Source organism: Corvus hawaiiensis, chromosome 6, assembly GCF_020740725.1.
Source record: "Corvus hawaiiensis isolate bCorHaw1 chromosome 6, bCorHaw1.pri.cur, whole genome shotgun sequence".
NCBI classification, from domain to species: domain Eukaryota; kingdom Metazoa; phylum Chordata; class Aves; order Passeriformes; family Corvidae; genus Corvus; species Corvus hawaiiensis.
In genome coordinates this window covers 25885867-25898550 of record NC_063218.1, presented here as the reverse complement: position 1 = coordinate 25898550, position 12684 = coordinate 25885867, and the positions used below count along the sequence as shown (strand labels likewise).

General features: G+C 42.1%; 1 protein-coding gene across 1 annotated transcript; it reads left to right on the top strand.

Moving 5' to 3' along the window:
• The first annotated feature begins 367 nt into the window (after positions 1-367).
• PSMA6 (proteasome 20S subunit alpha 6) lies at positions 368-11527 on the top strand. Its single transcript, XM_048307642.1, has 7 exons — positions 368-529; positions 4553-4647; positions 5433-5514; positions 5773-5928; positions 8850-9028; positions 9668-9762; positions 11321-11527. Exons 1-7 carry the CDS (start codon positions 454-456, stop codon positions 11376-11378), a joined length of 741 nt encoding a protein of 246 aa, XP_048163599.1. The 5' UTR covers positions 368-453; the 3' UTR covers positions 11379-11527.
• The last annotated feature ends 1157 nt before the right edge of the window (positions 11528-12684 follow it).

Genomic DNA, 12684 nt, shown 5'->3' with positions numbered 1-12684 from the left:
GTCATTCTCATTGAAGAGGACAGGTGGAAATACTTAGTTTGGAACTTAAGGAGGGGTTTTGTTTTCTTTTATCCAGTGTTGATGGATGCCGCGATGATACTTTTATTCCGTTTCCTGCTGTTTCCGTGCGCATTTCCTGAAGCACGTCCGACGGGCTTTCAGGTTTCCATGAATCAGAAGCACCCGCGGAGCCGGACAGCCGCAGCCCGCTGCTGACCCAGCTCCGCACTGCGCCCGCCACGGGCGGGCCGGGCCGCGACGCGGCGGCCGCGGGGCTCGGGCATGCGCAGCGCCGGGGCCGGAGCGTGACGGTGCGGAAGCGGCGCGCGCCTCCGCGCCTGCGCGGGGTGGGCGCGTGACCCGGAAGCGCTCCGGCGGTGCCTGCGGCTGCGGCGGGGCCCTGCACGCGGACAGCTCCCCCCGGCCGCGCGCCGCTCCCGCGCCGCTCCCGCCATGTCCCGCGGCTCCAGCGCCGGGTTCGACCGGCACATCACCATCTTCTCGCCCGAGGGCCGCCTCTACCAAGTCGGTGCGTGTCCGGGCCCGCGGGGCCGCCGCCGAATTGCCCCGTCACGGGCCCGGCCTGCCCGCGCCCCGGCCCGCGCCCCCGCCGCTCCCCGCCGAGCGGGGCTGTGGCCAGCTCGGGAAAGCTCCGCCGAGCCCGGCAGCCTGTGCGGAGGGGGGAGACGCGGCGCCTCCCGTGGCTCGGGAGTCTCGGTTCCCACCTGGCCTGGTCCCGCGGTGTGTGGGAGAAGCCTGGTGGGAGCGTGGAGCAGCGGCGGTCCCGGTCGTGCCGGCGTGGGGCCCGGGGAAGGGGTCCTCGCATGAGATAAGGAAAACTTAGAGCCGTGGTGGGCTCCCTCAAGTGTCCCCCGCCACGGGGAGCGACCTCCTCTGAGTCCTCGGTGTTTGATTTCAGATGCTTGGAGACCAAACTTGCAGCTATCCAGAGGCGTTTATTCCCCCTTACGTGTTTCTTTCAGTGAATCTTGCCAGGCCTCGGAGCGCTGTGTTTTGGGATCTGGGAACTATGATAGCTGTTTGAAATGGGATTTGAACTGCCTCAAACCCTGCATGCCAGAGTGACAAAGTCAGTTCTTGGATGTAACTCATGCGCTTTCTTGTTAGACCTGAATGCCGTGTCTTCTGTGCACTGTGGCCTGTGAGATAGCAGCAAGCATCCTTTGTTTTCAGGTTCCTTGGAAAAATCTAAAGTCAAGCTTCAGCTCCTTCTGTAGGCCTCTGTTATTCCTGTTTTTGCAGTGCACCAGGTTGTACGGAAGCACATCCTGGTGCTCCTTGTGTAGAATGCTTGATGACAGCACAGTTCAGCTCACAGTCTGGCAGGACAGTAGTTTGAGAGTGTTTCTGGAGGATCCTCACAACAGGGACAGATGAACTGTTTTGCAGCATCATCCAGATGCTGTCTTCCCCAGCTGCAGTGGCTTCACTGCACATCCACTGCATGCTATGTCCTTACATCTGTTTGTTCTCCAGGAAAGGAGAGATCTTTTTTGCTGGGACCGGATTGCATGAATTGCCCGTGGCAGCCATATAGTTTTTCTGTGACTGCCCTTGAGTTTTTCTCAGGAAGAAGCCTGTGTGGATTAGGCCTCGTGGACAGGTGGCCCAGTCTGGAGCAGTCCTTTCTGCAAGGAAGAATTAGGAAAGTACCTGTGTGTAGGTGTCTGTACACAGACAGAAAGTTACCTGTACTAGATACCTGCATATGGGTGCTGTCATATATCTGGAGCATGTATAATGCTTGCAAGCAGCTTGCATGGTGAGCCTTATACATAGGGGTGGTAGGGACAGCCCTTCCTCACACAGGGTGTCAGTGGTTCTGTCACAGAAGAGGCCAGGTCTCCAACCTTCCGCTGCCATTAAAACAGGCTGGTTGGTCTGCATCACTTTTCGCTGTCTCTGTCACTGTACTACTCGTTGGGAATGGTTTCTGCATTCTGTAGCAGAGAGGAAACCAAGCCTTGGTTTTCTACCTCTGGGATATATTTAGCCATTAGGTTAATGTATGAGAAGTGTGTAGTACCTCCATACCTCTCAATAGTGTCGTAGAAACAAGTATCTGCATGTGTATTTGAGAGCTTCTGCACACAGTCTGAAGCTGTCTTAAAGCTATTTTAAGTACCTATGTGCTATAGGAAGAAAAATATGTAGATGTGCATAGTTAACTTCAAGCAAGAATGAGCTCACTTTGCCTGCAGCCAGGCTGGTAACTCGGACGTGGTGCCACATGGGTGTTGCTGTTTCTCAGCATCTAGCCTCAGGCAGAAATCTCATGTTTGCTTGCAATCAAATGTCCAGGTCTAGGTGGTTTTGTTTTATCTTTGTCCCTGTGCTGGATTAAGATTAGCTGGGGGCTCTCAAGGATGAGCATGGACATGTGCTGCTTTAAGACTGCCTTAAAACTTGAGGTAATTCTGGAATTTCTGGAATTTGGCAGTATGGGAACAGAGATTTCCAGCATAGTGATATTGGACTGAAATGCCTATACTTTGTCCTAGGTCTATCTTCTGCTTTCAAAGCTCAGAAAACTCATGTGCCTTTGAAGTGATCTCATATTAGAAAACTTAACAGTTATTTCACATTACTGTGGTTAAAATCCCTCAGAGCATCAGTGTTCTCCTGCTACCTGTTAGTTTCTATTTTCAAAGGTGATGTTTCTTCTAAGTGGAGTTTTGGGAGGTGAAGAAAATTACTGCAGTCAAATTTCTGACTGTTGTGATGTATTCAGGGAACTGCAAGGGGCTGCTGTTTTGGGAGAGATCGTCTGCAGTGCTACTGAAATACTTACATAGCAGTAAACAGACTTAAAACAGCAGTAGCAACTTGGACTTGTTACATTGTAAGAGCCACTTCACCTTTTGGCATGTTTCTTTGAAAACGAGGTGATAATAGTACCTAATGGCCAGAAGGGACTGCAGTTTAGCAAGCCTGGTTGTTGATAGTTGTGAGCAAAAACTAGTTTGTGAGGGCACCTCTTCCTGCTGCCACCTAAGTGTCACAGAACCACAGAATGGCTGAGATTAGGACGGACCTCTGGAGATTAGCAGGCCCCAAGCCCCTGCCCAAGGAGGCCCACCCAGAGCTGGATGCCCAGGACTGCATCCAGATGGGTTGTGAGTAGTACAGGCAACCTGTGCCAGTGCTCAGTCACCATCACAGTAAAAACATATTTTCAGGTGTTTAGGTGGACCCTCCTGTGTTGCAGTTTGTTCCAATCGCCTCTGAATCGGTCCTGTCACTGGGCATCACTGAAAAAAGGCTGGCTCTGTCCATGTGCTTTACACCCTCCTTTCAGGTGTTTGTACAGACAAATAGACAAGTGTTGCAAAGCCCGGGCTTGGGGCTTCAAGCATGACCAGTTTGTGGGCAGTGCTGGCTCATGCCTCACTGGGTTTTGTGCTTTGCTGTAGTCTGGCACTGATCATCCCAGGTGAGCAGAGTTCTACAGAGGGAAAGGGAGACCATCCTTTATGGCACGTTTGGGTAACCAGTAAATGCTCTGATGTCTGAGAGTAGTAAATACTGTGCCATAAATACAGAACAATGAGCCCTTCCTTAACACTGACTCAGCAGATTGAATATTAAGATGAAAGATTTGACTTTTTTTCATCTTCAGATTATTACTCTTCTGTTGTGCAATCCCTTCCATAGATCTGAGTGCAGCTTTGAAAGCAGACAAGTTTCTTGCTCCCATTATTTTAAGATAGTTTTAGCAATTTGCTATGCTGTTTGTGTAGACATGTTCTAAATTCTGGGTTCACATGCATAGCTAACAAAAAAATTCACCTAGCTGCTGTCTGAAACTTGCCACTCACTTAGGAAGTTCTGAATGTTTATCAAATATCGCCAGACAAACAGTTTTTAAAGTTGTTGTTCCTAAGGCTTTTGAAATCATTAATCAAGGGAAATTTTTTTCATGGATCATTTCATGATCATTACCTCAGTGTTTGCTTCTTAATCCATTGTATTTACATGAATAAAACACTGTTTAGTTGGCATCTGTGTAGCTTTCATTATAAAAAGCAAATAAAAGCATTGTAGTGTTTGAATGTCAAGTCAGAAAATATGCTAGTAAGGTTAAAACCTGTCTCCTTTGCCTCCTGTGTCATCATATCAGTTTCCATCTATATCAGTAGATTAGAAGAGAAGTTTATATCCTTTAAAATACTAAACTCCATGCCAAAAATTCTGTAAGAATTTATGCTTACTGTACATTAAGGTTGGACAATTTTGATCAAGTTCAGAATAGCCTTTTTGTTCTAAAAGTTATTCTGTTATTGTTAAGCTTGAACTGAACAAAAAATCAAATTATAAGAAACATTTGAAGGAAGCAGTGGCAGTGGTTTTGTGAAGAGAGTCAATGCACGTTGTACTAAAGACCGTAAGGATACAAAGTATTGCACAAGTATTAAAGTATTAAAAAGGCCATAAGTTGGTGAGATTCATGTGTTGGGGGAAGGTGTGTCAGAGTTTATTTTACTAGTGTCTCTGACACAAGTTTTTTACTAACATTTATATATTTTTCTAGAATATGCGTTTAAGGCCATAAACCAAGGTGGACTTACATCTGTAGCTGTTCGTGGGAAAGATTCTGCAGTAATTGTAACACAGAAGAAAGTACCTGTAAGTAGTCTGTTTTTGAGGGGAAGTCTGGAAGGAGAGGAAAAAAAAGGTGGGGGTGAGACTCAGCAATACTGATATTATTAGCACTGACATATATAGCTGTTTGAACTGAATATCTAATTATCATTCTGCTTTTTACGAGTTCTAGCTCCATGTAGTGCTCAACTGTACATTTTCTCACGAAGTGCTGCAATATTGCTTTTCTCTGTAGTTGTTGAAGGGGTAAAGCTAAAATAGAAGTTGCTCCTGCTGAATTGAGCGTGCATTCATTGCTCTGGCTTGTAAGCGCTGAGCTGTCCATAACCAGTTCCCTGATTTCTTTAATTCCTGCTGAGAAAATGTTATACCAATAGCATGTAGAACAGGTTTTAATGAGTGTTTCAGCTCAGTGATGATGTACTGTTGATAAAGTGGGGAAATTCTTTTATGTTTGAAGGCCAGCATGCAATAAGAGAGCAAGCTTTTGTATGTGGGTTCTCAAAGTTTCTTCAGAGAGAAGAGGACTGTGCTGTTGATCATGTTCTTGATCTTATCCTTCTCCAGATACTGTGGTTTTAATCTTCCCCGTTCTCCAATGTCTTCCTTCTCATGCCTACAGCAGTAAAAAGTGGAAAGCCTGAAAGACAGTTTTTAGCTGCTATGGGTCCTTTTGGGCCTTTCCGTAAAAAACAGAGCATTCAGAGTTTGTCTTGGTGTTTTTTTTCTTTTTTTTTTTCTTTTTTGTCTTTTTTCTTTTTACTTCAAGGACAGTGTTTGCTATTACATTATTTCTGTTTCCTCTTTAGGACAAGTTATTGGATTCCAGCACAGTGACTCATTTATTCAAGATTACTGAAAATATTGGCTGTGTGATGACAGGAATGACAGGTATTTAATTCACCATCTTTTTTAAGTATCTAAAATATGTCAGATTTTTTATGTAGTTTACCAGCATTACATCATATAAAATAAATAAGTGCTCTAGGAGATGTGTTCCACTCAGTCTGGTTTTGGAGAACTTACCTACTTCTAATGGATATATTTAAAGACAATGTAAAGTTGGACCTGGAATTTATATTCTCAGGCAATGCTAGAAATAAACATGGTACATGTTCAGTGAAATTAATATTAGTTCTTTCTGTCTAGCTGACAGCAGATCCCAGGTGCAGAGAGCCCGCTATGAGGCTGCTAACTGGAAGTACAAGTATGGATATGACATCCCTGTGGATATGCTGTGTAAAAGGATTGCAGATATTTCTCAGGTCTATACACAGAATGCTGAAATGAGGCCCCTTGGTTGCTGTAAGTATAGTGTATGAAAATCATCTTTTCTGTTTCTTGTCTAAGTTTGCAAATTTGTATATAAGAAATTCTCACCCATTTTCAAAATGAATAACTGAGGGAGTAAGAGGGCTGAACAGGTGAATGAGAAAGCAGTGTTTTAAGTCTTGAATTGGAGCAATGATGTTACCATTGACTCAGCATTTGAGATGATGTAGCCTCTCTGACACTATTTCACATTAGTCTTTGGGGACTGATCTGTTCACACTGCAGTGATGTCTGTGAGCGGGAGATGATCTTTATAACCCTGTCTGTTTGTGGTGGTTTGACCCTGGATGGATGCCAAGTGTCTGCCAAAGCCTCTCCATCGCTCTCTTCCTCAGCTGGACATGGAAGAGAAAAAATACCATGAAAGGCTTGTGGGTCAAGATAAGGGCAGGGAGGGATCACTCACCAATTACCACCATGGGCGAAACAGACTTGCCTTGGGGAAATTAATTGCATTTATTAACAAGCAAATAAAAATAGGATACTGAGCAGTAAAACCAGATCTTCAAAACAACTTCCTGCTGCCTCCTTCACAGATTTAACTTTTTTCCTGATTGTCTAGCTCTCTCGCAGTAGCACAGGGAGATGGGAATGGGGTCTGTGGTCAGTTTGTAGCACATTGTTTCTGCTGCTACTTCCTCCTCAGAGGGAGGACTCCTCACACTCTTCCCCTGCTCCAATGTGTCTCCCACGGGAGACAGTCCTCCATGAACTTCTCCAAAGCGAGTCCTTCCCATAGGCTGCAGTTGTGTTTTCAGACTGCTCCAGGAAGGAGTCCACCTTACGTGGGGTGCAGTCCTTCAGGAACAGGCTGCTCCAATGTGGGCTCCTTTCTCCACAGCACCACACAGGTTTCACATGGGGCCACAGCCTCCTTCAGGCATCCACGTGCTCCAGCATGGGCTCCTCCAGGGGCTGCAGGTGGATGTATCTCCACCATGGATGTCTGTAGGCTTCAGGAGCAGAGCTGCCTCACTATGGTCTTCTCCACAGGCTGCAGGGGAATCTCAGCTCTGGCGGTTCCTTCCCTCCTTCATTTGCCTCAGTGTCTGCAGAGTTGTTCCTTTCACATGTTCTCACTCCTCTCTTCTTTGTCTGCAATCTCCTTCTTTTTTATTTCTTAAATACATTATCCTGGAGGCACTATCACCATTGTGGATGTGCTTAGCCTCAGCCAGCAGCAGGTTGGCCTTGGAGCCAGCTGGCTTTGGCTCCTTTGGACATAGGGGAAGCTTCTGGCAGCTTCTCACAGAAGCCAGCCCTGTAGTCCTCTCACTACCAAGACCTTGCCATGCAAGCCCAATACATTGGGTAAACATCACTGTTAAAAGAGAGATGCAGAGTGCAATTATCCTTGTGCAGGTTTTGTGGCTTTTTTATCTAAGTAGTATGTATAGGACAGATCTGCATAATTTTTGATCCTAACTTAGCCATCATATATATAATGTAGAGAAAAAGTGCCTAAAAATATTTCCCTTGCAAATATTTCTACATGTCTTGTTTTATAGCAAGCTTAAAAAAAAGTTGTGTGTTGAGTCATTTTTTGTAGATATTCCTGGTCATCTGTGTGTTCTGCGGTTGGTTCTGAGTTGTTTTTTCTCTTATGTTTGGCTGTAAGCAAATTATAACTGTGCTGTTAGGCTGTTCAGGAACTGAGGTAAAAGACTTAACAGGTTTCCTCAATTACTTTTTCATTAAACATTCTGTCTGGGTTTCTTTTTGGTTGGTTGGATTTTGGTGATTTTTTTTTTTTCCTTTTAAGGAGAATAGTTTCAGAATTGATGAATCACTTCTTGTAATCATAGTAGGCCCTAAGACTTGTGACTAAAGAAGCAACATTCAGGGTTGCACCACAGTTTCCATGATGGGGCAATTTTCCTATGCTTGTGTGCTTGTAGTTTTCAGGAAGGATTGTTTTTTTCTTCCCTTGGCATTTCCCATGCCTTGATACTACTGGAAATTTCTTTTTTAAAATACATGAATAAAAATATATTTTTCTTAACTTCCCTTAGCCTTTTTTGAAAATATGAGGGGATTTTTTTTCTATTGTATTGCTGCTCAGAAGTTTATCAGCTCTAACTACTAGTTAAAAGTTACACAAGTGTAAATAATTGAAAACCATTACTTTGTTCTGTTTTGGGTTTTCATTGCAAGTATTGCTTTTGACTTATTTTTTTAATATGCATATTGAGACAATGCAGCTGTAAATCAAGAAGTGAGGGTGAACATAGGTGCATCTCAGTGACGTGGTCAGTTTGTGTTACTTGAAAACTATCCAGCTTCCAAGCACTTAGTCAGATGGTCTTCAAAGACTCAGTTATGTCCTGATGTTTCCAGTTTTCATTTCAGATTTTTTTTAATTTAAAGAGGAAAAGGTATGCAATGCAGTGTTTTTCAGGATTACAAACAAGAAAGATAAATTTGGTCTTTTAATATTTCTATTAGTTTCAGCATGTTTGTGAAGTTCCTTTCTAGAAAAAGACATGGTAATAGAACTACTGTTTACACTTTTGTGTCATATAACACAATGTGATGTGAGCTGTGGCTGGGTAAACTTTGTATCAGGATTAAACTGTTGTATTTCCTGACTTTGTGGTTCTCTACACACTGAGCATGGCAAAAACATTTGTATGTTTAGTGAATAGCCTTCTTTGGGAATGACGGAAACACAGGGTCTGCTAAAAGGAGTTGCACACCTGGTAATGTGATGTTGGTAAGAAATGGCAAATTAGGGATAAAAAGGAAATCACAGCTCCAGGTATGGGACTGATTCCCAAAGATGAACTGCTGTGCCTGCATGTTTTTTCGCAGAGAGCGGTATCCATTCTGTTCTTCAGTTGAATTAAATTGCTAAAGTTGGGGAAATAAATAAATTAACAAATTTTCTCTTCAAGGTATGATTTTGATTGGTATTGATGAAGAACACGGCCCTCAGGTATACAAGTGTGATCCAGCAGGTTACTATTGTGGATTCAAGGCCACAGCTGCAGGAGTTAAACAGACAGAGTCAACCAGCTTTCTTGAAAAGAAAGTAAAGAAGAAATTTGACTGGACATATGAACAAACAGTAGAGGTAGGCCAGCAGAAGGAAATGAAAATTTGTTAAAAGTATTTTTAATGAATATGCTGCATGTAGGCTTGCAATGTAGAGAAATGCAGTTAGGCATTTCCTCTTTTCCTACAGTTCTGTATTGCTGCCAGAGCAAATATAGCTATTCCGACCAGAAAATCGCTTGAAAGTATTCTCCAAGTGTTTGAATAGTCATCTAATCTGCTTTTTTTGCTTTAGGTTAGCTGAAGCAGATTCTATAATTGTAGCACTCCCACTATAGCTAGTGTTTGGTTACTACAGTGCTTGATTTTGAGGATACCAGTATGACTTAACTTTTAGTAACATTTAAAACAATCTTCGTATTAGAAGGCATTTCAGACAGTATCTTTGCATGATAAAATGATTTGGTTTCGTTGTGTTTTTTCTGCTATGAAAACATGTCCCTTTGCTTTTTGTAGATTGGGCCTTTTAGGGAAACGGCTGGAGAGGGACTGTATTCTGTAGCAAGGGGAAACTATTTGGAACTTCTAAGCTGAGATTTTGAAGTGAAAGGAAATAACTTTAAACCAGAAGGAAGGGTAGTTGTTAATGCTATGTCTATTAAGAAAAAAAAGCCTTAGTGCTTTCTTTTTAATGATAGGGGGTTTTGTCATCTTTCAGACAGCAATAACATGCCTGTCTACTGTACTATCCATTGATTTCAAGCCTTCAGAAATAGAAGTTGGTGTAGTCACAGTGGAAAATCCTAAGTTCAGGTAAGTGGTCAGTGTTGATAAAATTTGGTGTGTTTCTCTGGTTATGTGCAATTAGTTTTACCTTCTTGTGTAACTGTAAATTGAGAAAAAGAGATAAATTTCAGAGGTTGAAATTTTGAAGGGTTTTTCACTTGTAACTCTTCAAAATGTGTAGGGGTGGAAAACATTGTCTAAAAAAACCCCCACAGTTTTAAAATGTGTGACACGGGTAAAGGATTTAGTAGAGAAAAGTGTTCTCTTTCATTTCTTAAAAGGATATTGTTTCCTCTGGTGATTGAAATGTAGTTACATCTGGTGTAGAAGTGTTTTCATGCTTAGAAGCATAAAAATTGTTTGTAGTATTGGTATCTGGAGTCCACTCCCAAATCATAGTAATGCTAACTAATGCAGTAAAGTCTGGTTTATATTATGGAATATTTACAAGTCACTTAAATTCTTTAATCCTTTTCTAAATCGAATCTTTAAATTATTCTTGCTCATCTTTTAATTGCTAGCATTTCTGAACATCTAAAATGTAGTCAGTAGATCATGGATTTGTATGGTTTTGAAATACTGCATTTAAATTTGGTAAGATTAAAAGATCATGGATTTAAAAAATCACTAGTGATTTGAAAATGGCTGAACTATTTACTTTCTGAGTATGCTGCATTCCCATCTAGCATGAAAGCAAGGCACCTGCTATTTCTTCCCTCCTCCATTATTGCCTGCAGTGCACTGTGTGCACCAAAATTGCTTTGTCAGTGTATCAAGATACCTGGAAGGCTTCCTGCTGAGGGCAGGAAGGCTTCACATGGGATACAGCGTACTTGGCAGCCTTCTCACAACAGTCTATAGCTGCAGAAGTATGAATTAAATGTGGGAGAAAAAGTTTGGGGGATTTTTTATAATGCAAAAGAACCCTCCAAGTCTGGCTTACCTAAAGTTTAGGTAAGTCTGGCTTGCTGCAGAGGGATTCAGTTATTTCTGCTTTAGTCTTTTATTGTTTGTTTTTTTTTTTTTTTTAAAGAAAGAGAGGAACAGTTAAATGGGGGACAGAGTCCTCTGTTAGTGTAGTCTAACTACTTGGTAAGTGGGGATTGAAGAGAGGCTTCAAGCATTTGGGGTCCACAGGTTCAATCTTTTAAGTGCTTCCTTCCTAACGTTTTTAAGGTTGACACGGTGGTGATGGCTGGTTTTGCATTTGGTGGTGTGTGCTGAGGACAACAGAACAGCTCAGTGTTTGTGAGAAAGCACACAGGAGCTGCATGACCCCTTTCCTACTGCCACTCAAGGGTCAAGTGCTACCTTCTCACTAGGTCTCAACTTGCAAATGCATTACTCACAAAGAATTATTTGTTCATTTTCTATCATTTGTTACCTCCTTAATCTCTAGTGCCTTTGATTCTTCCTTTATTTTTCAAAAGAATTGGAATGTCAGCCTGTGGCCCTGGCAGCAGGGCTTTAAAGGGCAGAAAGATGCATTGCTGTAAAACTTATTTGTATAGATATTAGGTTGTAATATTGGAGCTTAAGGGAAAGAATCATTTAAGCTATTCAAGATTTCTTTTTGTTCTTTCAGGATCCTTACAGAAGCAGAGATTGATGTGCACCTTGTAGCTCTGGCAGAGAGAGACTAATTAGCGTTCCTGTTTCCATTGTCTGTGCTTCTGGCCAGGATGTTTGGTGAAAAGAAAACATTTAATAATGGTTTTAGATTATGGGTGGAAAACAGTGTTCGCTATATGATGTATTTTACTCTGTACAAATAAAACAGAGGTTTTTGAAATTCTTGGTGTCTTCTTTTAATGTTATTTTTTAAACTTCCAATTCTATGAAATTGTCATAAAAATGCTTGATGACTTTTAGTGTTTCTGCGATACTTGCTTGCCTTTTAATTGTATTTTTAACGAAATTTTATACTCTGATCTGTATTTTTCATCTATTTGGCTTCTCATGTAGAATTAATATCAGGTTTTGTGGTGTGTGTGTCTTGAGATAATTCTTACATTCACATTCATTCTCTCCATGGCCTGATGTTGAAAGCCTTACAACATTACTGGTTTAATTGCGGGGAGGTTAGGAAGACCTTACTTGCTCAGGTTTGTATGAGGATATAGTGCAAAAGCTGAAGGAAAAAGCTTGAGCTGTGAGTCCTAGTCCTTTGGACTAATTTATTGGGAGTGCATGTAGTGCATTTAAGAGATGTCTTCTATAATTAAACAGCTCTAACCTGACATTTATTTAGGGAAAATATTCTATATGTAGTGTACTTTGGGATTTTGGCTGTTAGTCACCTACCAGGTTTTGAGGCTTTGGGCAGTGCCAGAAACAATGTTTGGGCTAGATGGGGCCAAGACAAAGTCCATCAATGGCAATGTTGATGCTGGGAAGCAACTCCCCTTGCTCCTGCAGAGGTTTTGGGTTTGGAGATGAGACTGCAAAAACTGCAGTGAAGAAAAATGCCTTTTTGTTTTGCTTCAGTTGAAGAGGTTCCAGCCTCAGCAGTAAATAGGGAGATGATGAAGTTGTGAGGGAGGAGGCACTGAGGAGAAGGGGAAGATTACCAGGTAGTTTTAGCTGTTGCACACGAGTCTCCTTGAAAGAATGCCAAGCTAATGTAACTTCTTACCTTCATTCCTCTGCTGTGCTTTTCCCATATTGGCTTTAATTATTCCAAAATTCTCTGATTTTTTTCAATGCATTTGGGAAAGGCCTTGTAAGTTGTCAGAAACTGGTTAATTTTTTTCTTTGTGCTTTACAGTTAAAGCCCCTTGAAAGTGTATTTTTCAAGTTCATTGTAGCAAAGAAGATGCAATTCTGTGTTTGGTGGCTTTAATAAAAGATAATGCTAACCTTATGTGATAACTGAGTTGAGGAGATTTGGATGTATAGTGGATTGTTGACTTCACAAAGCTACTTGGGTTTCTATTCGTGCCTCCAAAT